The 25,896-nt window shown below is 38.6% G+C and overlaps 1 protein-coding gene and 1 long non-coding RNA gene across 12 annotated transcripts in view; one reads left to right on the top strand and one right to left on the bottom strand.

Moving 5' to 3' along the window:
* ITGA6 (integrin, alpha 6) overlaps nt 1–18,244 on the top strand; it is a 45,831-nt gene extending 27,587 nt beyond the window's left edge. The window contains exons 6-26 of one of the 6 annotated variants that reach the window (XM_010566764.1): nt 1,159–1,369; nt 1,827–2,020; nt 2,159–2,247; nt 3,007–3,134; nt 4,838–4,933; nt 5,441–5,502; nt 6,860–7,017; nt 7,878–8,033; nt 8,761–8,876; nt 9,793–9,982; nt 10,067–10,150; nt 10,351–10,430; nt 10,583–10,660; nt 10,765–10,867; nt 11,992–12,165; nt 13,191–13,289; nt 13,663–13,773; nt 13,857–13,955; nt 14,305–14,430; nt 15,880–16,009; nt 17,709–18,244. In XM_010566764.1, the coding sequence (XP_010565066.1) occupies nt 1,159–1,369; nt 1,827–2,020; nt 2,159–2,247; nt 3,007–3,134; nt 4,838–4,933; nt 5,441–5,502; nt 6,860–7,017; nt 7,878–8,033; nt 8,761–8,876; nt 9,793–9,982; nt 10,067–10,150; nt 10,351–10,430; nt 10,583–10,660; nt 10,765–10,867; nt 11,992–12,165; nt 13,191–13,289; nt 13,663–13,773; nt 13,857–13,955; nt 14,305–14,430; nt 15,880–15,987 (2,462 nt within the window). In that variant the 3' untranslated portion in view covers nt 15,988–16,009; nt 17,709–18,244. Of the gene's footprint in view, nt 1–1,158; nt 1,370–1,826; nt 2,021–2,158; nt 2,248–3,006; nt 3,135–4,837; nt 4,934–5,440; nt 5,503–6,859; nt 7,018–7,877; nt 8,034–8,760; nt 8,877–9,792; nt 10,151–10,350; nt 10,431–10,582; nt 10,661–10,764; nt 10,868–11,991; nt 12,166–13,190; nt 13,290–13,662; nt 13,774–13,856; nt 13,956–14,304; nt 14,431–15,879; nt 17,606–17,708 lie in introns of those variants that run through there. The other 5 variants (XM_010566756.1, XM_010566749.1, XM_010566773.1 and 2 more) reach the window with 5 other exon arrangements.
* On the bottom strand, nt 1,381–23,619 carry LOC104831301. Of its 6 annotated transcripts, XR_774292.1 has the most exons (8): nt 18,975–20,056; nt 17,612–17,760; nt 15,155–15,620; nt 14,357–14,475; nt 11,235–11,319; nt 9,387–9,452; nt 6,133–6,325; nt 1,381–1,540 (listed from the first exon to the last, which is right to left on the bottom strand). It is a non-coding gene; the product is annotated as an uncharacterized LOC104831301 (long non-coding RNA). The 6 variants fall into 6 exon arrangements; XR_774289.1 differs by lacking the exons at nt 14,357–14,475; nt 15,155–15,620 and adding an exon at nt 22,143–23,619 and having other exon boundaries at nt 18,975–19,031; XR_774291.1 differs by lacking the exons at nt 14,357–14,475; nt 15,155–15,620 and adding an exon at nt 22,730–23,619 and having other exon boundaries at nt 18,975–19,031.
* Between the last annotated feature and the right edge of the window lie 2,277 nt (nt 23,620–25,896).

Raw genomic sequence — 25,896 nt, 5'->3', positions numbered from 1 at the left:
TTTTTTCTCTTCAATCTTTCACTCGTGTTTACAGGTCTTCTATTTTTGACAGCTGTATCTGATACTCATCCAGATCAGTTTGTGTACAAAACATTGCCTCCCAGCATACAGGTGGACAAATCGGTGGATGTAATGATGAATAGCTACTTAGGTTTGTGACCACTTGAGGTGGCAGCATCTGGTCAGACATAATCTCCAGACCTTTGACATGGTCCTCTCCCTTCCATACGCCCTCATCTCAAATACACTGCAAGTAAAAGCATGTAAAAACAGGGATTCAGATGAAGAGGAGCTTGCAAAATAACATGGCTTCAGAGAAACACTGATTTGTCATGCATTTCTCCAAACCCTCTCATCCCTCCCCCAGATGGGACTCCCCAAATTTTTCTGGAACTGTCTCATTGTGAATTGCTGTAACTGAGAATTTTCATAGTAGTGGTGAAGTGTTTCAGAAGGGAGATAGCTGTCTGCTGGCTAGTACCTTTCTTCCTTGCCATGTGCATAATTTTCTACTTTGGCCTTCATTGGATATGTTGGTATATGCAGTATATTCTTTCAACTCAGTTTTTCATATATTTTAAAACATATTGGCTTTTATAAAGAATACGTAAGACTAAATTCATTTGAACATGTCCTTCAGGGCTGCATTAAATCAAAATTGCCAATTTCACCATTACTGTGTAACGCGATTCTCAAATACCGTATACATCATTCGTGTAAATACTGTGCTTGTGCGGTACATTTTGCATGTTTGCAGTAGAGTGAAACTGACTTGTACTTGGAAAGTTTTATAAATAATTTTGCCAGAGGAGAAATACTGGAGCTATATTCAAGTGGTAAGGTTTCATAATTTCTAAGCTGGTGTGTTTAAAAATGATCTTGTATTTGGTGTCCGTGAAAAGTAGATCTGAGTGAGCAATGAAATAATACATTTTGTGGGGGGAAATACTTAAATGTAATGTATGGAGGAGTGTAGACTTGTAAAGATGCATCCGCCAGTCCAAATAGAAATGGGGAATTCCCAGTATACCATACTCTGTCTTAGGCAAAACTTCTATTCATTATACCACTTTAATATAGTAGGGGAATTTATTTTTCTGATTAACAATACAAGCTGTGTGTTTATTTGTTTATATTTTCTTTCTTTCTCTGTTAAAGGTTTCTCTTTGGACTCTGGTAAAGGAATTGTCTCCCAAGATGAGATGACTTTTGTGTCTGGTGCCCCAAGAGCCAACCACAGCGGAGCAGTTGTTTTACTGAAGAAAGAGAAAAATCAGAGAGCACTTTCACTCGAGCACATGTTTGAAGGAGAAGGGCTGGCCTCTTCTTTCGGCTATGATGTTGCTGTTGTGGATCTCAACAATGACGGGTACGGCCTTGGTTAACTCCTGCTGCCTGTGTAATGAAGGATGGCAATCTGGTTTCTCTCTGCTTTGGTTTTTCACATGAGAAATACAAGGAATGCCAAATCCCATCTTCCGTATTTTGTTGGAGGAAATGGCGAGCATCTCAGGGAACAGTCAGGTCACAGTTCACATTTCTAATTACAGAAAAGAGTTTTATTTCAATTTAAACAATCAGTGTAAACAAAGAAAGAAGAAACAAATCTCATACCCAGAGAAGGCCCTAGAAGATCCTTGTATGTCACAAAGGGAATATAATCGGTTTGTAGTATCAGTGGAGCTGTTGTTGCTCAGCCAGTTTAATGTATTTTTTAGTCTTTGTTTAGAGCTCTTTGGCTAGCTGACCTTGAGACCACAGTCAGATAAGTTATTTTTCACAGTTCTTCTGTAAAAGGACTGCTTTTTTTTTTCTTTAATTCTAAGATGGCAAGACATTGTTGTTGGAGCCCCCCAGTATTTTGACAGAAGTGGAGATATTGGTGGTGCTGTGTACATCTACATTAACCAGCAAGGCAAATGGGAAGGAGTAAAACCTATTCGCTTAAATGGAACCACTGACTCCATGTTTGGCCTGGCAGTTGAAAATGTTGGGGACATTAATCAGGATGGATATCCCGGTGAGTGACAAACAATTACAATAAAAATATGTGTGACTTTTTTGCTAATGCCAGACTTGGAACATCTTACCCTTATCATGATTGCAAGCTCCAGAAAGAGTAAGAATGACTTTAGATGTTGCAACTTATTTTCAACAGATATTGCAGTAGGGGCTCCGTACGATGGGTTTGGCAAAGTATACATTTATCATGGATCCAAGAATGGAATAAATACAAAACCAGCACAGGTAATGAAATAACCTTTACTATATATAATTAGTCTTGCACAAAATGAAAGGAACGACGGGGCTATCCATCTTCTCCCTTTCTATTAATGGGGTGGTGGGTATGCAGAAAAGTCATAGGACCCTTCAAAGATGGCACTGCTGACCAGAAAGATTAGGAATTCTTGATTTTAATACACATTTTTCTTTCTGGGGCAGTCCTTTAGCACCAGTAATATGTAGAGAAGGAAGAAGGCATGTAGATGTGTAAGTTTTGGTTTTTTGAAAGAAATTTGGGGATTTGAAAATAATTGGTTTCTTCATTTTCTCTTTCACTACTACTACTTCACTTTCTTTTAAAAAAAAAAAATGTTTCTGCCTTTCTTTTTTTTGTGAGGACCACTGTGTTCAGTTAGCAAGGTGAGAATGGAACTTGATGGCACTTCCTAGTATACTGCTAGAATACTTTCTAGAATACTTTTTCAGTTTCAAGTGCCTACACTGCATAAATACTGTAAAGACACACAAGCTAGGCAACATTCCTATGCAAAACAGCCATCATTTCTGGTACTTGCTGCTGTTGCAAAGTAGCTTCTTGGAAGAAAAGCAAATCATCTTGGCACTGCAGTGTCATTTACCTGAACACAGAGGTCCTATTTCCTTGTGTGTCTTTTTTTTTTTTTTTTCCCCCTCCTGGCTATAGGACAATGATGTTCACTTGTTACTTACTTCACTTTTATAGCTTTTAAATGTCTGAATTTCCTCAATCTGTTTGCTCTTTAGATTCTTGATGGTGAAAAAACAGGCACCAGTTTCTTTGGTTACTCTATTGCTGGAAACATGGACCTGGATAAAAATGCCTACCCTGATGTTGCTGTTGGTTCCCTTTCGGATTCTGTATCTGTCTTCAGGTATTATATACAGAACTGCATTACACCAAGGTTTTGGTTTTTAGTTTTTTAAAAACATACTGCTTAGAAGTAACAAAAAGCTGTTTGGCCTGGAGCATATTTTTCCTTCTAGAAGTTGGAAATTCTGGGGGAAAAAAAAATCCATAAATTGGTTTGTTACTTTATGCCCCTCTTCTGACCGAGAATACAGGGCAAGAGGGTGAATGTGGACAGTTACTGTGGAGTGCTGATGTGTGTAGTGTGTCTGTAACTACCCTGGCTTTGCCCTGTGGTAACTAACTTGGATGCCCGTGTCCTTCGATGGAATTAAGGGTGACAAGTAATTCTTTTGCCTTAAGAAAAGAGAAGTTAACTGATACATTTGCTAGAGCTTTTGTTTGCTGCTGTTACATAAATCTAATCCTGCTTTATTGAAGAAAGACCCAAACCAAACCAAACCCTTCTTTTGGAGCTGAGGATCCAAAAACAGTGAGGCATACAGCCTTGCTGAGGTTCCAGTGGGGTCCATGAAACAGCTGTGAGGAAGCCCTGCAGCTGGGATCCTTCTGGATTTCTGTAGTACATGCCTTAATTAGGGATGAGGTCATGGTCTTTTGCAGACCTCTGCTTTTTTTCCAGTTTAATGTACTGTTAAGTTGAATTCACTAGTAATGAGCAGGAAAAGGGCTGTCTCCTCATCAGAGCTGTGAAGGCTGCATCAGGTTCAGGTCTTCGGTGGTTGCTGTCAGGTCCCAAAGGAGGAGGAGCAGAAATTCTAAAACTGGTTGTGTCAATTTTGGGGATGAAAACAACTCTACCTTTCAGGCAGAACGACCTTTCCTACAATTTTTTGATGATCACATCTCTAAGGTGTATAGGATTCGTGTACATAATTGGAATGTTCTTAAATACACTGAAACAGCACTCAACAAAAGCAACTCATATTGCTTGTGGAAGAGAATAGAGTAAGTGGAAGGGAGGTCGGCTAGATTAAGTGTTCTGCTTACTCAAAAGGAGCTTTAATCATTTGCTGATATGGGCAGTACAAAAACTTGTACAAAGGTGAGAATGAAAACCTTTATGGTGATGAAGAGTGCAATGGGTGGCCCAGTTAAAAGAAATTTGCTAGAAAAGGAGGAGGTGGCTTACTGGCCATTTTAAACAACCCTTAGATGCTTTGATGAGAGCAGTATGAGCTCATTCATTTGTTCATGTGAACTGTCTTTTCTTGTCCCTTCCAAAAAGGAGGAAAAGTTGTCAGACTGAATTATGGTTACAGCCTACATGCAGAGGAGTCAGGAAATGAAAACATAATTTCCCCCAGCCACCCAGGCTCCACATTAAAGCTGTTGCGGACATCAACCTGAATGAACTTCAGTACCTACAGTTGTTCACAGGGGCTGAATTGCCATTGGGGTGGGAAAAATCCCTTTGAATTTTCTGGTTTTTATGTGTATAAAAAGACAACCACAACATCACGTTAATGTACCCTGCTTCCCTGTCAGGCATTTAATACAGTTGTTTTTTGTGACTTGCTTTGCTTAGCTTTAAGTAGTCTTCTTTTGTTTCTAACCATTATCAAAGCCAAACTCTGTGTTTCTTGGGGTGTCTTTGCTGCAAATCAGTGCAGGCATGGAGGACACCTAGGATTCACATGAATTATTTCATTAATCTTAACAGAAACTTTTCCTTCTTTTTACTCCCCGTTTTCCCCCCAAATGAAGATCTCGGCCTGTGATAAGCATTAGAAGAAGCATTACAGTACAGCCTGACAGAATTGATCTAAAGAAAAAGAACCCTGAGGACCGTAGTGAAATATGGTAATTAAAACCAAAAATTACTCTATCAGAAGCCTTGGTGTATTAAGTTTTCTGTTGTCAGAATTCATTCTGTCAGTGATGATGTTAAAGTGAAGGGGTATAACAGTCACACAGGTTAAGCAAATGTATCTATATATGATAATTTTGACTTCCTGAATTTGTTATGCCTACTGTACTAAAAGTGTGGCATATGTTCTGTTCATAATGTCCATTTTTGAAAATGAATGTCACTTTGCCACTTAAGACTTTTAACACTTGCAAGTGTCTTAACTTGTACAGCTTTCTCCTGAGTAGAGATGTAAGAGCAAATGCCAGAAAATATTTTTTCTAATTGCTTATCAACCATTTTTTCTTGCTTTGTAATTCAGTTTAGTAAGCAGCAAATTACTGTTCTAGCATGAATAACACAGTCTAAGACTGATAATATCAGTCAACGGACTATTAAAACTTTTCAGTCTGGACCATGCCTTACTGAAGTTAATACTAATTTCTTGCCACTTTTTACAGGATGGATGTGAAAGCATGTTTTCAATATACTGCAAACCCCAGTGATTTAAATCCAAGAATAAGTAAGTTTTTAAGAGAAGTATTTTTTATCTGTTTGTTACATGGTTTGTTTTTTTCTTTTTTTTCTTTAGAGTGTATCATGGAAGAATAGTATGCAAATTATAGTGACTCATCTCAGACTGACCATCAAATTTAAAACGTGACTGAATACTAAGGTCAATCAGCTATCACACTATCTGTATGTAGAGTAACATGTATTTAGAGTCATGCTGGTATATTAGGAAGTTTTGTGGATGACAGACTGAACTGAAGCTTTCTGGGTGATACTACTGCCAGTGAGCAAATGGCTGCCATACAGACCAAAAACATTTTGCCTCTCTAGGTTACCGCTGCTTTAGAAAAGTTTTAAAAGCCCATTTCATATATCACTAGTAAGCATCATTTCTTATTGGAGACTTACTGTATAAAACTGTTCTGCATTCGTGAAAATGGTTTTGTGGAAATAGGTAACTGAAATAAAAAAAATCTTCATATTAACAGGAACCTAGAAGACTGTGCCATAAATACAGTTAAAAATGTAAAGCATTAGTTTCTCATGTCTCCTGTTTTCTCTCATTACAATGCTGCTGTTACTACACCTCAGAAAAACTGTAGAATTTTGAGAGGAAATGAGAAGAATTTTAAGCCCAAACCTCATTTTCCCCCGGGTTGTCTTGAGTTTCTCAGTAACTAGTAAAAGCTGTAGGATGTGCCTGAATAAGGTCCTGGTCCTTCAACAGGTCAAGTGCTTCCAGCTCTCGGAGGCAGCTCACGTGTGCCCACCTGCGTGCTTCTGAGGCCCGGCATGCTCAGTGCTGTTCCCATCCTTGCAACACTGCATTAGCTCTGTGAATACAGAGATGATTAGAAGATGCACAGAGTTCAGCTCTAATCAAAACATGGCTCAGCATACAACTAGAAAGCTCTAGTCACACTTTTGCCCTCAGTGTTAAAATCAACAGTGTACCTTGACCTCAAAACCCTGCTGGATGCTTAGGTGCTATTTGGGACAAAACAGAAATCAAGGACAGCGAGTCAAGAGTATTTACAAAGTTTTTGTATCTCAGCCCTCTGCTGGCTCAACAGCAGCAATTACATCTCCTCCAGCCAGCTCTGCATGGTGGTGAAGTAATGGGGTACTTTTGGAATAAAAGAATATGGTTTAGAAGGTTCCTTTAGATAAACGCACAGGGTACACAGCCCTCAACTGGAGAGGGACAAAACTGACAGATGGAGAAAGTTTTGTAAATAACTGAAAACAGTTTGTGAAGCCCAGCACTGGCTGAAACAGTCTTCTCCACGTACCTGGAGAAATTAAAAGTTCTTTTTAATAAGGCAAGGGTTCTTTTTTATAGTGACCTACTTTATTTCTTCATATAGAGATCAACTATACATTTGAAGCAGAAAATGAGAGGAGGCAGCTAGGCCTGCCGTCTAGAGTACGGTTTAAGGACCACCTGTCTGATCAGTTTACTGCAAGTACAACCCTAAGGGGACAGAACTCAAAAGAGTGTGTGACAACCAAGCTTGTACTGCAGGTAAGGCAGAGTATTTTATTTCATTTAGATCCATTTAAAACAAAAGTGTGCTCTTTTTTCAGCCTCATGGTACCTTTGTGTAGAATTTAAAAGGCACATGCAATATAAAGTTTCAAAACTAGAAAACAACTATAGTGAAGTAGTACCTTACTACTCCCTGCACACATGCTGCTTCCTCCTGTTGCCTTTCTTACAAAGTATGAATAAAAGTTGTAGCCACTGCAGAATGCTCTGGAGGTCAATAGAGCTGAACTAATTTAGAATAAGAGATGGAATAAATGCCAAAAATGGAGAGCTGTTTCCAACAGAAGTAATTGTTACAGAATTTAATGGTGTGACTGGCTAGGAAAAGAATTTTAACCCCTAGAAAGCTTGGTATGTGCTCTCTTGACTCGGCTGCTACACTGGCCCTTAAAGGTGGCACTGCTCCAGGAGCTCAACAAATTCTGTATGTGTGGCTCAGCAGTAATGAGCCAGCCTCCAAGGCTGCTTTTGACCGCAGCAAATTAAAGAGTGTGAACTTAAGCAATAGGGAGAAAGTATGTTATTTTACTGTTGTAGTGTGAATTCCACTTGCCTGAGTTACCATCTGTTGTTCCTAGGAATTCTTAACAGTGAGAGAAATCATCAGATTGGGAAGCAAAAAAAAAAAAAACCACCAGTACAGCTAGGTTCCTTGTGTTCTTGCCCATTTTTAGAAAATGCTGGTTTTCTATATAGTGAATAGTTTTAATAGGGCAAAATGTAGCAGAAGAGTTTGGTTCACTGCTTGTTCTAATATGTGTATCAAAAGCTAAATGTGTATCATTGTGTTGTTTTTTCTTCTCTGCACTAATTATGTCATTTATATATTTTAACAGGAAAAAATTAAAGATAAGCTACGCCCCATTCCAATATCAGTCAGTGTTAAAATTGCTGGCCTGGAGTCTAGTTCACCGTCCACAAGAAAAGAGAGAGCACTTCCAGATCTTATACCAATTCTAAATTCAAATGAATCTGAAACAAAGACCACAAAAGTAAGCCTTTGATACCACATTTTCCCATAAATCTGTACTTTGATACATCACTGACTTTTAAAGGCTGTAGAAAGCTAAATTACAACCAAAGGAAATAACTGGGGTGGCACTGGACTTGTAACTACTGGCTTTTGTTTTGCATTTTGTTATGAACTTGTTACAAAACATTATGAACTAGATCCTGTGTTTCTTTTGCAACAAAAGGGAAGATAGTATAGCTGCTAGTTTTTTTTTTCTGTCCCCAACAATTTTAGCAGGAAATGTACTTTTGATTAAAAATGGAAATCCATCATCTCCCACTGTGAACACTTGTCCCACATCACAAAATAATGTACATCCTAATTCTTCCATGATAAGGATGCTGCAGCAGCGTTAGAGCTCTGCAGCAGTGACATAGAGGGAGTATCTCGGGTAAAAGATGTCATTTCCTCAGTGCTCACTGAAGAATCAGACTTACAGATGCTTTTTCTCATTAGAAGTGTACCTCTTACTTAGAATTATCTAACTCTGCCTTTTAGTCACATTTAAAGTTCTAAATTATCAGCATCAAGGGCTGTCTCACAAAGAAAAACTGTCTTGACAGGTGAGAAGAGTCAGGTTAAAAATCTTACTCTATCCAGGAAAGTGTCTCTGAGTTCCCTGTAGGTGCTTTATGCAGTGCACATCAGAATCTTGTTTTAAGCTAGTATCATGTGGCATGCAGTAAAAGTGCTTTGGTTTTATTTAGGTGGAGTTCTTAAAAGAAGGATGTGGAGAAGACAATAAATGTCACAGCAATCTGAAACTTCAGTACCGGTTTTGCACTAGAGAAGGAAATGAAGACAGGTTTACTTATTTACCACTGTAAGCCTTGATTAATGCATTGCTAAAATTCAAATTATTAACAAGTGCTTCAAAGAACTTCTGGGAGATAGAGCAGCTTTATTCTGTTAGTCTGGCAAATGCAGCCCTATGACATAGTACTGATCTGTCAGGGTGGGGAAGGTGGGGGAGCGGGCATGAGCTTTAGAAGAAGAGTAGGGGTATGGAGACAAACGGATACAAGGTGGCCACAACCATGCAGGTGTGGGCTAAAGGTTAGAAAAAAAAGTTTCTAACCCTGGAGAAAGGAGATTGTAAACCAGCCTTGCAGTAGCTTACTGTGTGTAATACTGTTAACTATTATTGAGATGAGGTTTGATTGTGAGTATGATAACATGATATACTATAGTCTAGTAGCCTAAGAGAAGCAGTTACAAAGAAGTGATTTCACCATAACACACAGCTAACACCCTGCTGCATCTCTCCTCCCTGGAGGGCCAGTGAAATTAGAAAAGAGGTGTGAAACAAACAAAAGGAAGTATGTTTACTTACTGTCAACAGTTCGTCTCCTTTAGCAGTGAGTGCCACAACCTGACTCGGATGACAAAACCATGTATACTTTACAAGAAAAAAGTAGGTCAGTAGATTTATTCAGAGAAAATTCATTACTATTAAACATGAGCCAGATGCAAGTGCTGGTTCAGAAATACTATAAGCTCATGATTACTTGAGGGGTATATCAGTCTGTTCTATCCTGTTAACTGCTGCCCACTTCGAGAGACTAAATACTGGTCTGGGAAAAAAAAAAACAAACCTATGACGATTCATGTGTTTATGGTCTTACAATAATTCTTCCCTAACAGAGGGAGTTACATTTGGGTAAGCCACAGTAAAAAGCAAACTCTAATATATGTTTGTTTTCCTAATGTACCCAACGCTGTATACTCCGTTTCTGTAGTGAAAATGGCATGCCAGTGCTTGTTCTGAAAGATCAGAAAGATATTGCCCTGGAGATAACGGTGACAAACAATCCATCTGATGCAAAAAATCCCCAAAAAGATGGTGAAGATGCATATGAAGCCAAACTAATAGCAACTTTTCCAGACAGTCTGACATATTCTGCGTTCAGGGAGATGAGGGGTTATCCTGTAAGTATTTTTAAAGAGAAAAGATACTCAATTTTAAAATATTTTCAGCATATATTTATTTTTAAATGTATTCTGTTTAATCAGGAAAAACAGCTAACATGTGGTGCTAACCAAAATGGCTCTCAAGCAGAGTGCGAACTTGGAAATCCTTTCAAAAGAAATTCTAATGTAAGTTGCACCCATTTTACTCAAGTCATAAAATCTGATTCCTGATTGCAGTTGTCCAAAGTTTCTGTGTCATAACTGGAAATTTGATTTGGATCTGTTTTTTTAACTCTAGAATTTGATGGTGTATTTCTGTAATACTGCACATATTAATATATTTTATAAAATGTTTACATATTCCATGGATGTTCTTTCTTGTCTAGGTAACCTTTTATCTGATCTTAAGTACCACTAAAGTTAATGTTGATACAACAGACTTGGACATTAATCTGAAGTTGGAAACGTAAGTTTTCTTTGTGTGTGTGCTCGCTATGTTTTTACATACAGTTGTAAATGTTTTGAATTAATTTGTTTGATTTACAAAAGCAATTTAATAGTAAAGTGAAAAACTGTGAAATTTGTAAAATAAACGGCATTGTTTCCTTTTCATTGTAGAACAAGCACTCAAGTTAATTCGACTCCAATTACAGCTAGTGCTAAAGTGGTTCTTGAATTGCTTTTATCACTCACTGGGTAAGTGCTGATAGCATAACAAATGGGGGGGGCTGGGGATGACACTTTTGCTGCAGACTTCATTAAAATCTGATTATTCTCCTTCCCCACCCCCACCTGAACAGAGTTGCTAAGCCTTCTCAGGTATATTTTGGAGGTAACATCATTGGTGAGAGTGCTATGAAATCTGAAGATAATATTGGAAACCTCATAGAGTATGAATTCAGAGTGAGTAATTTAGATTAATGCCAACAGCTGCTTTTAATCAAACAAACAGCTTCTCTCTTTATGCATAGAATACTTGGAAAAGTTGCTAGATTTAAAATTGGCTTTTCTTGTCCCAAAATCCTGACTACCAGTTCAGAACATGCAGTCTGGCTGCAGACTAGAGCTTCTATGTTTTATGATGATATTTTGAGAAAGTGACCTGAGGCTGGCTGTACACTTTTTCTTTTTTTTCAGAGCAGTTCATGCATGTTCAGTTGTACAGCATAAAACCCTATGCAGGTAGGGAAGAAAACTTAAACCCAGACCCCTAACTGTGGCATGCCCAGGTGTTAGCTGGTGCACACAGACAGCGAGTATGTGTACTTACTGCGTGCAGGATTGAGCAGGCACAAGAAGACACTGTGGGACCCGCTCTGAATGTGTGGGTCTGTTCCACTCTTTTGGTCTTCCGCCTAATTAATAAATCAACGAGAAGGCTAAGGGAGGCAATTTTGGTTCTGTAAAAATTCTGTTCATCAGCAAGAGAGTTGCTTTTTCTACATCATTAATGCAAGCCCCGTTGTCTTTGTACATAGTAGTTTGTCAGGATTAAAGTCCATCTGTCAATCCTTTACTTTCTTCTGTACCTTGCATGCATATATTAAAGTAGAAGCAGTTACAATATCTGTTTTAGAACTTGCTATTATGAACAGTAACATGAAGAAAGCAAAAAAATAGGTTGGGAAACAACTTTCAGACTTGGGAGAGCAAGAGCTGGTTATCTTTCTGTGTCAGAGTTCCTCATAAACTTGCAATTTGCCTCAGTTATTTAACTGAATGATTTGTTAACTCTAAATTGGAGTTGTTGTTTCACATGAAGATAGATTTCTAAAAATCAACAGCTTAAAGTTCATGTTAGGGAATTTTAATCCTTATATGTTTAAACTCTGTATTTACTTGCTAACCCAGTGTGCTAGTTTTAGTATATGCTCTGTTTTTATACTCTGTTTTGACTGTCTTCCATCTCCCTTTAAATTTCCTGTTAGCTGCATGCTTAGGACTTGCTCAAGTCAATAACACTTTCGATAGAGAAGAAAATCCCTTTCAGAAGTATTTCACAGTTTAAATAATATTTGTTTTAACAGGTAACTAACTTGGGCAGACCACTGAAAACATTTGGTACTGCTTCCCTGGACATCCAGTGGCCAAAAGAAATTAGTAATGGCAAGTGGCTGCTTTATTTGATGAAAATAGATTCCAAAGGCTTGGAAAAAGTCTCCTGTCAACCTGAGAATGAAATCAATAGTTTGCATGTTGCGGTATGTTACCCTGCCTTCTGTTAAGGAATTAGTACAACATGAAAGCACCACGGCATGTGATAGTAGGGCATAAGAGCTTGCCTTCAGAAGGACTTTTTTTTTTTGTCTTAAGCAGGTCACAAGCACAATACATGAACAATGTATAAAGGGTTAGGCTTATTAGGAGACTTCATAACAACTAATGAGGATAATATGCTGAAGGATAGCTGCTATGTCATGGTGACTGTTTTTGCAATGGGGACTGCTGTCATATGCTCTTATAGGGTGAAATTGCTGATTGCTTTAACAAATTTCATCAGCATTCTTGAAATCTGGTAAAATTCTTACACAGAAAACAATAAACAGGAAACATCTCCCCATCCTGGGGGAATCCATGTACTTTCTTAAAGAGAGAGGGCTTGCACTTAAATTTACTTATTTACAACAAATATGATAAATAGAATTTCTCAAGCAAGTTTCACAGCCCTTCATTGTGCCTATCTAGCAAGGTTTTTTCCTAAACCCTGAGCCTTCATTTTCATTATATTTTTTTATATCTTAAGATCATTTGGGAGTTTTAATTTTCACTATTAAAAGTGCATGCACGTAAACCCATTCTTGTCAGATGACGACATTAGTTAGTAAAACTTTCAGTGAGGGTAATTAGTATACAGTTAAAAAAAATTCATCTACTGACCTTAGCACAATCTTACTCTTTTAGCATAGTAACATTGATAGCCTTTATGTAGAACAAAAATGGAAATAGCATTGAAAGCTTTATAAATCTAAAACTCCCTTGACCTATTAAAGTAGTCAGCTGACGTTTCTTTAGGTAATCTCAAATTCTAGTAATTGTCCTGACTCTACTATTAGCAATACATATAGGTAAGTAGGGATGTATAATGATGTCACTCATGTGCTGATCTTGAAATAAGAAAACACTGAACTCGTTTCTTTGCTTGTATGGGGTCAGAATTAGGAGAATTAAGATATAGTTATGATAAACTACTAAAACTCCTATGTCCTCCCCCCCCCCTTTCTTTTAGGAATCCCATGACTCAAGAAGGAAACGTGAGGTTGCAGAGAAGCAGATTACAGACAGCAAAACATTTTCTTTTTTCTCAGAAAGAAAATACAAGACCTTGGTAAGCATTTTGCACCAACTACAGTCTTGTCAGATACCTCCCCCTGCACTCATAAGAGGGCTTTTCTGAGTTTTGCAGGGTAAAAGAAGGTTATCTCTTTGCTTTGTTTTTATCTTAAATCCAAGTATCGATGCTTTGAAAATTTGACCGTTTAGGTTATCCTACTGATGAGAGAGAAATAGGAAAGAATTTCTGCATAGTTATCTACATTAAAATAAACAGGCAATAGCATCTTCATTGTATTTTCCTATTGCTGTCAGTACAGATTTTGGTTCTTGCACGTAATTAATATAATCCAATTTTTAATCGGGGTGTGTGTTAAACAATTTGTGAGGATGTGTTTTTATTTACATGTAGAAATTTTTAATTGTAGGACTGCAATGTGAATGCACGCTGTGTGGACATAAAATGTCCCCTGAAGGGTTTAGACAGCAAGGCATCTATTGTGCTGCGTTCCAGATTGTGGAACAGTACTTTCTTAGAAGTAAGTCCTCTTCCCTGCCATTTTTGGAAGGTCAGAGTTCTTTCCTGTTCTGTGTCTAATGTCTGTATTTTATTTTGGAACAGGAATACTCCAAAATGAACTACCTGGACATTCTTGTTAGGGCTTCGATCAGTGTTCCTGCTGCAGCTAAGAATGTTAAACTCACAAATGAAGTTGCTCAGGTAGGTTCAACATGTAATGCTAACCATGTGTTACGGTTGCCATGTTTCCAGCTTATCTCAAAGACTGGGGAAAAAACCCAAACCATTTAAAAAAAAAAGTAGCTAAAAGTTTAGCTCTTTAACTTAATTTTGAATTATTTATCATTTTAACCTTTTAACCAGGTCAGAAAAATTCACTAGCATATTGAAATGATACCAGTAGGAACTTTTTCTTCAAAAACATTTTGTAGATGAGAGAGAGAAGACTTCTTGTTACAGAAGAGCTAAGACTGTATAAATTGCAGCTTTATATTCAACATGGATGCTTCTCAAATGTTCTTTCCATCTTCACATATTTTCTCTCCTTTAGGTGCGTGTTACTGTCTTTCCTGCAAAACCAGTAGCACTTTATACAGGAGTACCTTGGTGGATCATCTCTGTGGCCATTTTTGCTGGAATACTGATGCTTGCACTGTTGGTATTCTTACTATGGAAGGTGAGGTTTTATTCATCTGGTTATTTTATATTTCCTGGTCTACAGCTGATGAGACGGCAAACGATTAAGTATTTTGGTTTGTATTTGGGACTCAAAACAGAGCAAAACTGCCCAAACCATAGATTACCTTTATCCATTTTTCAGTTTTGCAACATTTGGAATTAAAATGGTTACATGGGAAGACTTGTTATGACATTTTTCTGTTTGCACATCCTCAAAAGGGAGTATTTTGAGGTCTGGGCAAAACTTGAGACAAATGTTCAGAGACCATAGTTACTTTGATATGGATGGATACAGCTAATTGGGGCTTCTGCAGTTAGGTGTAAAACTTCATGTGAACCATGTACAAATGTTTTAGCAGGGCTTTGTTATCATAACACTAGAAATGCCGTTCAGCTGATGGTAGATGAAAATAACCAAAAGGTACAGAAATAATACAAAGCCAAGTGTGCTGGTGAATGTCTGTAGTACTGGCCTTTTATCTTAGAAACCCTGAAGGAGGAAATGAGTGTGCATAACAAAAGGTTAACAGTTTGCAAAAGAAAAAATAAAGTACCTATTTTTCTAACTACCTTTGGCATTTTTACAACTAACTGTGGTTCCAAGTATAACAGGGCAGTCTTTTTACTCTTAGTTTTTACAGGCATAGGCAGTTAGTATTTGCTGTTATGGGATAGCTGAAGGTCATTAAGAAAGAGGGGAAGAAGAATATCCTGTCACTTGCCTTCTTCTGGAGAAGCTGCACCAGTTAGCTTTGCTGAGGACCTACTATTTGCTGCAGGTTACTTCTCACAGGATAGTTCTGACTTCCGTATTTTCTAATAAATGCCCAGCTCCTGCTGCAAATCTTCCTGATGAATTAATACTTTGGGTGGGCTGTTAGGTTATAACTACTAGTGGTTTACTGCACATGAAAACACATTTTTCACAGGCACACCCACAGTGTACAGTGCTTCTTTTGATGACACTGTGCCAACTTATGAAGGACAAATATGGTACTTCAACGACAGTTACGTGATTGGTTTAAGACAAATGCTTGTGTTGTACAGGTCAAAGCAGTACTCATCTTTGTTCTACCCTCTGTTTTTGTGTCTCCTGTGCAGTAGTTCACTAACAGGTTTCTGTATAGACTTGTTTTGGCTCTTCACAGCCAGCTTTAGTTGCTATGGACATATTTTATAGTAGTTTTTCTTAAAAAAAAACAAAACCAACAGATGCACTACAAATTTAACAAAATGCCTCTAAAATACTTCAGGTTATTCTGTTATTTTACACATCAAGTTAGTCCAAGTTCTCAGATCTAGAAATGGCTAAGTTCTTGTTACATTTTTTTTTCTGCCTGTGAAGGGATAATAGGAACATAGTTCACAGAGTTAATTTAAGTCAGTTTTAATAGGTTTGACTTCTTGCAGTCCACAAAAATTGACTAAATACCTTGCTTCCTTGTAGTGTGGTTTCTTCAAGAGAAATAAGAAAGATCATTACGATGCCACATATCACAAGGCTGAGATCCATGCTCAGCCATCTGATAAAGAAAGGCTTACTTCTGATGCATAGTATTGATCTACTTCTGTAATTGGTAATTGATGATATTTTTTAATTTTTAGCTGTGGCACTTGCTATGGTTGCGGTGGCTAACTATGAAGCTTTTACTGCATATGTTCTATTAACTTTTGGATTTCAAACTATTGTACTTGCTTGCTCATTCTGTCAATAGATTTTCAGCTTTTGGTGCACGTGAACAAACAAGTGTTTATCTTGGTCTAAAAAGCTTGTTTATTTCTCTAGAAAATGTTGATCCATGGCAATGGTTTTTAGTCTTTTTTTTTTTAATTTATGTTTTAACAGTACAAGTAAGTTTTTAAGCTTGAGAGATGGTAATCCAACACTGCAGAGTTGAGATTTAAAGCTAAGACTATGTGGACAATAGATAAACTTGCTTTACTAACCTTCTGTGCATGCTAAAAGGTACATGTTGCTTATAATGAAAGGGGTTTTCATAATGAGAATTTAATTTGCTGTGGAACCATCTGTTTTCCTTCAATTCTAAGGTATACTTTTCTAGGAATGTACTTTCCTCTGCTGAAGCTACTAGATGCACGATGCTTCTAGCAACCTTTACTCAACTTAAGATGTTACATGCATGTACATTATATTAAGTGATGCTTGGGATGAGGGGGTGGGGAGGAATTCTTAACTAAAATACATCAGAACGGTGCTTAATGAAAAACTAAGAGATGGCTAAAGATTTGGTCTATGCCTCAATGCAATTTTTTAAAAATTGAGTTCCATGTAAGTTTTATTATTTAAAAACCAACCAACCAACCAACAACAAAAAACTCACCACCTCAAATACTATGAACAAAATCTTGCCCCTTTAATCTTTTTTTTTCTAGTAGTATCTAATGAGAGCTGGATGGCACAATGTCTCTTAACCTTAATCTTGACATCAGTGACCCATAAGCATGTAAAGTTGAGTGTCTACCAATCATCATCGTTGTAATGCTGTGGCCATAACTACATTTTGTTTTGAGGAATGGACTGAAATTAATTTTCAATATTTAAAATCTGTTTTTACAGTGGCTTTGAATAAAAAAAATTGCAGGGCACAAATAAGCTGTACTAGATTTCATCTAGGGAGACTTGTCGTGGCACATTACAAAACTCGCAAGTTAATGTCTGTTTTATTTATCCCATGGCAAACTAAGCAAGTCTCATGTTCTAATGCTGCATATGTGTGTGTTAGTTCAGGTGACTACAGTTGAGATGTGGTGCTTGGGAAAACAAGGCCCTACTGTAACTTTTCTTGAAGGTCCTGGAAATCTTTCTGTAGGTTTTTAAAGGTAAATCATGTCACCATACAGAAAGATACTGAAGTACATACCTACCTTTGACACAGAAGCAAGCTTTCCTGAACTTTATCTACTTCTTTGTGTAGCATTAAATTCTCTCATTATATGAATGAATAGCTTTATAAGATGACTTAAGAATTGTAAAACAAATTTAGAAAGTTAGTGGAGGGAGGGAATATTTTTAAGGTATTAGATTACCACCAGATTGTCAGACTGCCATTTGTCTTCAACTGGTGCTGGAACAACTAATGTAGACCTGCTGGCTCACATTTTTACAGCTAAGTACACTACATTTTTGGCCTACATATGTTTGTTTTCAATTTTCTTACCTGTGTATCTGTGCAAAGGAAGAATTTACTGCCTCTATAATTGTAGTGCTTTGGCAGCAATTCAAACCTAAACTGTTCTTTTTCTTCTCTGCCCCAGTGCGGGTTCTTCCAGCGTTCTAGGTACGAAGACAGTGTCCCCCGATATCATGCTGTAAGAATTCGAAAAGAAGAGCGACAGATCAAGGACAGGAAATGTAAAGACCTTGAGACAAAACAATGGTTCACAAAATGGAATGAAAATGAAAGTTACTCTTAGGGAAAGATTCTTTTCATCCACAAAGTTCAGATAGAAGTTAAGGTTTTCATTAATGGAATACTGACAGAATTAGACCTATGAACACTATGGACATTCACCATTTGATTGTAGATATTACTACTTATATTGAGGCTTTTGTTTGCACAGTTAAAATTGCTTCAACAGACTTTATTTGCATTATTTAATTTCCAGACTGCCTCTTTCCCCCTTCAAATCTAACTCACACTTTAGACAATGCTGTGTTGATTTAGGGTCTTTTCTGCAAAATATGCAAAACCACTACCAGCAGACCTTTTCCTGTGATCCTAACCTTATTCTGAGGTATGCAAGGAATGCATGGTTAAGGTCAAGACAGGTTCTCCATCCTTCCCTCAACACACAGTGGCCTTAACACACTTTGTTCAAGTATAATCTGAAGACCTGCAAATCTGCTTTAGACATAAACTTTGCCTGCTGCAGTAGTTAGGGCTTAACAAAAAGCATCATCTTAAATTACATGTGCAATAGGTCATGTTGCTTGATTTTTCTTTTTTTTTTTTAAGATCAGATTCTGTGATTCTTATTCACAACAAATATACACAGTTTTTTTTAAAAGAGAGGCTTGAATAGTAGATGTACTTTTTGTATATATATATATTTTAGTTGTTTTTGTATTTATTTTTGTTAGAAATCATTGTCTTTGACTAACTGTTAGGACAAAGACTTAAGTGAACTTTCAACTCCACTGTGTTTTTGAACTTCAGATTATGAGACTTGAGGCTTTAACTGCATTTTAATAAGTCACTGAAGGTGCCAATGCTTTCTAAAAATGTAAATATTTATTCCAGTGATGTGTATGGGGGCTTTTTTTTCCTGATACTTGTAACTTTATGTAATAGGAATTATCAGGTCTTGTAACATGATTTATGTATTACTTCAGACCATTTAATGATTTGGACACCAAGCAGAAATAGGGTTTTTAGATACAGTTTTATACTTACTGCAAGAAAGTGAGAGGTTCTCTGGAAACAGCTTTCCAGCTTCATAAGGACTTCCTGTTTGGCAAAAGGCATTGACTACTGCAACTGTTACAGAGCACTTGAAGGAGGCTATAAATGCCTAACTTACCTTAAGTATGGGGATCTGAGCTGATCCATGTTGAGACTACTGAATCGTCTTGAATACCTGAATGTTGATAAAAGTAGAACCACAATGTTGTGTTTATCAGTAATCTAGTTATTGTAACATAACTGATATAACTATTTAAAGAATTTACTTTTTTACCCATGTTCTAAAGCTTTGGTACTATTTAAGAATGAAGATTTAGTTCACAATTGCTTATTCCATGTGAAACAAAATTCTGCTCAAAAAGTATGCACGTTAATTGCTAGTAATTTGAACTATGCAAAAACCTCTTGGTACTTTTTCCCCTCATAGGGTAAAAACCTGCTAGGAGGGCAGTTGTCAAGTGTCTTATTTTTACTACTAACTTTGAACGTGCCTTCTTGGAAGGTGCTGTCACCTAAAAAGTCATCATTATAGGAAGTGCATTGATTTAATAATAGACTCTTCTTTCTCCCACTAAATAATCTCAGTATGCTGTGACCCTGATTTTATGAACACTTACACATGTATTTAGCTGTTACCCAGTTTTTGAGCTTTTAAAATTCTAGCTTATTTGCTGAAAGGCTCAGTAGCATCAGAAGCCAGGCTAATCAGGGGCTAAGAAGCATGACAAATAGCCTTAGATTTAAAAGCAGATTGTGGCCCTCACCTAAGAACATGAATGTCTTAGCAGTGTTAAACTGAAAGTTCTTGAAAAGTAAGTCATGTCACTGGTATACTTCTATCTCAAAACTTTTTTTATACCAGATAGCAATGCTACATCATTCCATGATTAGAAATTACCTGTGGATATTTGTATAGAAGTGTGAAATAAATTTTTTTTTAATTAAACATTGTTTTGTTAATAGTGATTTCTTATCATAATTAATGGAGTTGAACTTAGCCAAGTTCACTGGAAGAGTAAGCTGAAAGTTGCAAGCTTTAACAAATTGTCTCATTTTCAATATTGCCATAACTCTCACTGCCCTCCCCCCTGCAACGGGGCAGTGTAGTGGGTTGACCATGGCTGTACACCAGATGCCCACCAAAGCCATTCTGTCACTTCGCACCCCCCCTCCCCCCTCAGCTGGACAGGGGAGAGAAAATATAACAAAGGGTTCATGGGTCCAAGATAAGGACAGGAGAGATCACTTGCCAATTACCATCATGGGCAAAACAGACTCAACTTGGGGAAAATTAATTCAATTTATTACCAACCAGCCAGAGTAAGGTAATGAGAAATAAAACTAAATCTCAAAATGCCTTCCCTCCACCCCTCCCTTCTTCCTGGGCACAACCTCACTCCTGGATTCTCTACCTACCACCCCCAGCAACGCAGGGGGACAGTGTTTACGGTCAGTTCATCACGTTACCTCTGCTGCTTCATCCTCTTCAGGGGCAGGACTCATCACACTCTTCCCCTGCTCTAGTGTGGGGTCCCTCCCACAGGAGACAGTCCTCCATGAACTACTCCAGTGTGGGTCCCTTCCACAGCATGCAGTCCTTCAGGAGCACAGTGTTCCAGCATGGGTCCCCCGTGGGGTCACAAGTCCTGCCAGAAAACCTGCTCCGTGGGCTCCTCTCTCCACAGGTCCTGCCAGGAGCCTGCTCCAGTGCAGGCTTCCCGCAGGGTCACAGCCTCCTTTGGGCACCCACCTGCTCCAGCATGGGGTCCTCCACAGGCTGCAGGTGGATATCTGCTCCACTGTGGACATCCATGGTCTGCAGGGGGACAGCCTGCCTCACCATGGTCTTCACCAGGGCTGCAAGGGAATGAATCTCTGCTCTGGTGCCCGGAGCATCTTCTCCCCCTCCTTCACTGACCTGGGTGTCTGCAGGGTTGTTTCTCTTACATGTTCTCACTCCTCTTTCCAGCTGCTGTTTCTGTGTGCCCTGCAACTTTTTTCCTTCTTAAATATGTTATCCCAGAGGCGCTGCCACTATCACTGATTGATTGGCTCAGCCTTGGCTGGCAGCAGATCCGTCTTAGAGCCGGCCGGTTTTGGCTCTGTTGGACATAGGGGAAGCTTCCAGCAGTTTCTCAGAGAAGACACCCCTGTAACCTCCCATGCTACCAAAATCTTGCCACACAAACCCAATACAGGCAGATAAGGCAACTGCAGGAGATAGATAACACAATCTGATGCTCACAGGCTCTCTGCTGCTTGCTGCCATTTCCAGCATTGCTGAGTCAGGCACAAAACCTGGCAGAGCAGGTTCTGGCAAAGCACCAAGTGTCAGCTCCCATGGGGCAGAGCTACCCTTTCCCTCCACACTTCACTCATGCTGCCCAGGGGTACCTTCAATCCAAGCAGCCTTCTAAAAGCTCCCCTGCCAGACAGGTGTTTCTGTAAATAGGGGAGATGGATGCATCCCCCAAAATTAGTCAAGGACTTCACACGCCTATCTGTGTTTAGCAGTGGAAGTTTGACACTGACAGTCAGTTACATGGTTGCAGGGTACAGCTTCAACTCCACAAAAACACCCAGAAAAGCCAAAAAGATGCAGGGAAAAAAACCCCTAACCCAACAGAGGAAACCTGTTGTTTATCTATCTCCATTTTTAGGATGTTAACCCTTGCTCACCTTTGCTGAAAGGAAAGACCTTTTGTTAAAACAAAGCCTGAAGATAAGGGTTAGCTAGATACATGGTAGACCAGTGTTGTTACAGCCAAGAAACTTCTAGGACTAGAACCAGAAGATGCTGCTAGATCTTTCAGAGCACGTAGACTCAACCTGCTTTTATTAAACAATTATTCTCATTTACATAACTACACCCACAAACGTTGCCCACAAGACAAAATACGGACTGGGAGAACAGTTAAGTAGCTGATCATAGGAAATGCAGTAAAAATATAGTATATTAGTTTTTATATATGTTCATATATACTATACACACATGTAGTACTAGATGTAGTACATACTATATACACGGTAGTACAGTACTATACATAAGTGTATGTGTATACATGCATATATAAAACCTAATGTACTATATTTGCTGTGTATATATATAGTGTTTGTGTGTAGTATGTATATATAATACACACATACTATGGGCTAAGGTACATAAATAGAATGCTAGTAAACAGCAATACCTTCACATATGTTTCACTGTCACAGCACAGGAGACATCTCTTATGACAGAAGCTTTCAATACAAGGGACTATCACAGCAGAGATTCAATAAGTACCTGGGCAGAAGTTGTACGTGGAAGAAGAGATGGAACAGGGTGCTTGGATGCAAATGTCAGGAATTGGCACATAAGGTGAAGGGAAACTTTTGAAAGCAGCATTGCAACTCCAATCCCCATTTGGAGCACCTATGTTACAATGCTAACCATCACTGCAGCAGCATGTCTTGACTAAAATAAACAGAACCCGAAAGCTGCTTATGTGCAAACAACTGAAATAACTTCTCCCAGCACAGAGTAGGTGAGAGTGTCAGCAGTCGGTTTGCAAAACCCAGGACAACAAACTGTGATGAAAGAGGCAACTGTAGCCAGTGCTCTGAGCCAGAGGCAGCGCACAGTCATGCTTCGGGGGGCTTGCCAGACAACACACCCCTGTGTGGCAACAAGAATGTGAGCAGTGTATTCCCCTATGGTGGCTCTGTAAGCAGTTGCTTCAGTTTTTATCCCAGTCCTCAGACATCTTTAAATGTCCATTTGTCTTCCCAGGCTGTGGATTCATAATTAATACTATACACCTTTTATAACCTCATAAGCCCTGCTGGAGTCCTAACCATGATCCTCATGAGGAAAACACTGCAACTCTTCACCCTGAAAGACTGCTGCAGAAACCAGCCTTAATCTGCAGCCAGGGTGTGATACTGTCATTGTACAGGGGTGGTGGACCCGCAGTTTGCATTTTCCAAACTTGAAGACAGACCCCCTTTCCTCCTTCATCTTCTGGCTCTGCAAAATGGTTGTTTGCAAGCAGCACCTCTTCAGGGCCGTACCTGCCTTCAAGATCCTAGAAGACAGAGGCATCGAACTGAGTTTTTAACAAGGTGTCCTTGCTGCTAGCTATCACAGAACAACATAGACCCTCCTCACCATTGATATACAGTGCTAACTATTTAGTTCCTCTTCTCTCTCAATCTTGGTGTCTTCAGGGGATAGGGAAGGAAGGGACAGAAAAGTCAAATACTTTTGCCAGGAATGTATGAAATAATGCAACTGCTAAGTTGATTAAAAGGAAGTTTGTAGGATATTGCTTGGTTTCTTGAAGTGGAGGGGACCAACAGTTAACATTACAGAGCTGAGAAGTGTATCATTGTCAGCCAGCTTACCCAGACAGCCTGTGATTGACTTCCGCTTAGCAAGGAGGAACATAAAAATAGCTGTTCTGGACTAGACCACAGATCCACCTGAATCAGCATCCCACCTCTGACAATGGCAATGACAATTAAGCGGCATGACGGTGATACTTCGTTGTTCCTGTTCCCACAAAAAGTTAGTGTCAACTTCAGTGCTATACAGCATATTTTTCCTATGAAATGAAAAGCCATCCATGATAATCATAAAACTTCTCCAACTGCCTTCTGATCTTGAGTCACAAAGTTGTACGCGGCAAAAATTCACAAAACCCAAAGTTTAATTATACACTGGGTAAAAAGAAATAAACCCATCTGTATGCTGTTCTTGAATCTACTACAATTTCATAACTCATACAGAAGCCACTCCATACTTTTGACCAACTTCATCACCATTTTTCTTTCTATTTCTACTCCCGCAAAAAAGAGACCAAAGCCACATCAGACCAATGTAACCCTACAAATTTTCTAGCATAGCAAAAGCAGCTGAACTTACTGACAAAAACCTAAGAACAACAACAAGCCTTTGTGCAGAGTAAGTACACAAGCTGAAAAGAGACATGGATAGATGAACCAGTTGACTGTGCAGGCATCATAGCAAAGCATATAAACCATTGGAAGAAGAGAAAGAGAGATTCTATGGATATATGTACCTGGCAACTTAAGTTTTTTTTCTTAATCTATGATGCACCTATTTTGGAGGAAAGGGAGGAAAAGAAAAAAAGCACCAGTACATGCAGCAACCAAGAATGGTGACTTCCAGTAAGAGGTTATATAAGTATCACCCTAACAAACCAAGAATTCTTTCTGTGGAACACCCTGCAAGAAACCTATGCTTCGAATTACCTTATTAAACCTTAAATTGAAAAAAAAATTAAAATGTAATTGCTTAGGCTAAAACTAAATGCTTTCTGTTTTTTCAATTATCTTGAAGTCTGATTTGTTCTGTCCCATTTAAATTATGGGTCCAGATGTATTATAATTTCAGGAACACCAGTAAGCAGGAATATGAGTAGAAAAATGCCAAATGAAAAAAATAATACACTTCTTTTTGGTTTGCATAAGAATTTGCAGGAATTGGCACATCAGAACTCCAGCTACTGTCACACTGGATGAGATCAGAGTAAGTCCCCAGAAGATCATGAGAGGAAACGGGTTTTCAAAAGGGATGGGGCTGGGAGAAGAGAGAAAGAGAATTCAAAATATTCTCCAATATTTTAGCAGAACATGTTTACATGGAGCAGTATCTGATCAGTAGTTTAAACAAGACCAAGAAAATGCCTTTAGGTAAACAGAGAGGGTTTGTCCTGCTCCAAACACAGCACTTTAGGAATTATCCACAATTCTTTATCCACAGTTACTTCTGTGACTGCTCATCCTGCATGATTTTCCCTGAGAAAAGTGCTCACTGTTTATATTATTGAGAATGGCCTCTAGCTTACAAAGTACAATGATTTATTCAGCCTCTGACAGCCTCTGCCACAACTTCTGGCTGGGGACTGCTGTCCAAAGATAACTTTAGGCAGTAGGCCAGTTTTAAGGCATGCCTGTAAGTTGAAACATCAGGCCTCAAGACAGTAACATACAGGCATAAAGGATGAAGCCAATTGAAAGTCATCATAAGATTGCAACAACTTAGGAATACCCAATTTACTGCTTGTAGGCACTGCTTTAAACTCGTGCTAGCTCACAACTGAGAGGCCATTATAAAATGGTTTTAAGCACAGCAATTCGTAAGTAGGAGTCCCAAACTATTACAAACTTGAGTAGCATGAGCTGCTATTTGGTGCTTCTGGGGGAGGCCTACAAGAAGCAATAATGCAAAAACTGTCAGTAACCTCTATTTGTAGAAGACTTGCAGAGATAGACAAGCTGTTAGTTCACCCCATCAGCCGCCACTCCCTGACCAGAACAGAACAAGCCATTCATTTTTTGGCACAAGATGGAGGTACAGTCTGATTACAAACCAGGTGAAGCAGTCTAATCCTGAATTACCGATTCATTCTTACGTACTATTGGTGCAGTTACTGCTCAGAAAATTGCCTCTGGAGGCAGACTGAATCAATGTTTTCTGTATTTCAATGCACCATCAAAAAAACCCCAACCCAAGCCCTTAATTCATTATGGTATCTTCATCTCTCTAATGGGAGGCTCCAAGCAATCCAACAAAGCGCTGAACAGATAAATGTGACAGAAATAGCAAAATGATTCCTGCTCTAGCGGAGGCCATTGGATATCCATCCCTGCTATCAGATCATGGACAAGTCACAGGTACAAGGCATGTTTAAAGGAAACCAAGCAATACTTAAGAGTTGATTTCATAAGATGAATTTCTGGGGCAAATACAAGTATCCACAATAAAAGAAGCAAGTGATATAGGGCCAGATCCACTATTGGACTGTATTGCATATGATTTTTAATTACAGGATTCAATATCGACACTGCAGTAAATTTATCAGAAATGCTTATAATCACTCTTAACTGCCTTTTTTGTTAATGTTCTGGATATTTCTACCTGAGCAGGACAAAAAACTATTAAATACCACTGTTTGGTACCTCACATGTTGCATTAGTAGCCTAAAAGCCGGTAAAGCGATTGAGCGTGACGTACGGTCCAAATACTTTTCAAC

Source organism: Haliaeetus leucocephalus, unplaced genomic scaffold, assembly GCF_000737465.1.
Source record: "Haliaeetus leucocephalus isolate CR32 unplaced genomic scaffold, Haliaeetus_leucocephalus-4.0 Scaffold1, whole genome shotgun sequence".
Lineage (NCBI taxonomy): Eukaryota > Metazoa > Chordata > Aves > Accipitriformes > Accipitridae > Haliaeetus > Haliaeetus leucocephalus.
Note: the sequence above shows the minus strand (reverse complement) of the source record. Positions and strands in the feature narration are given on the sequence as shown.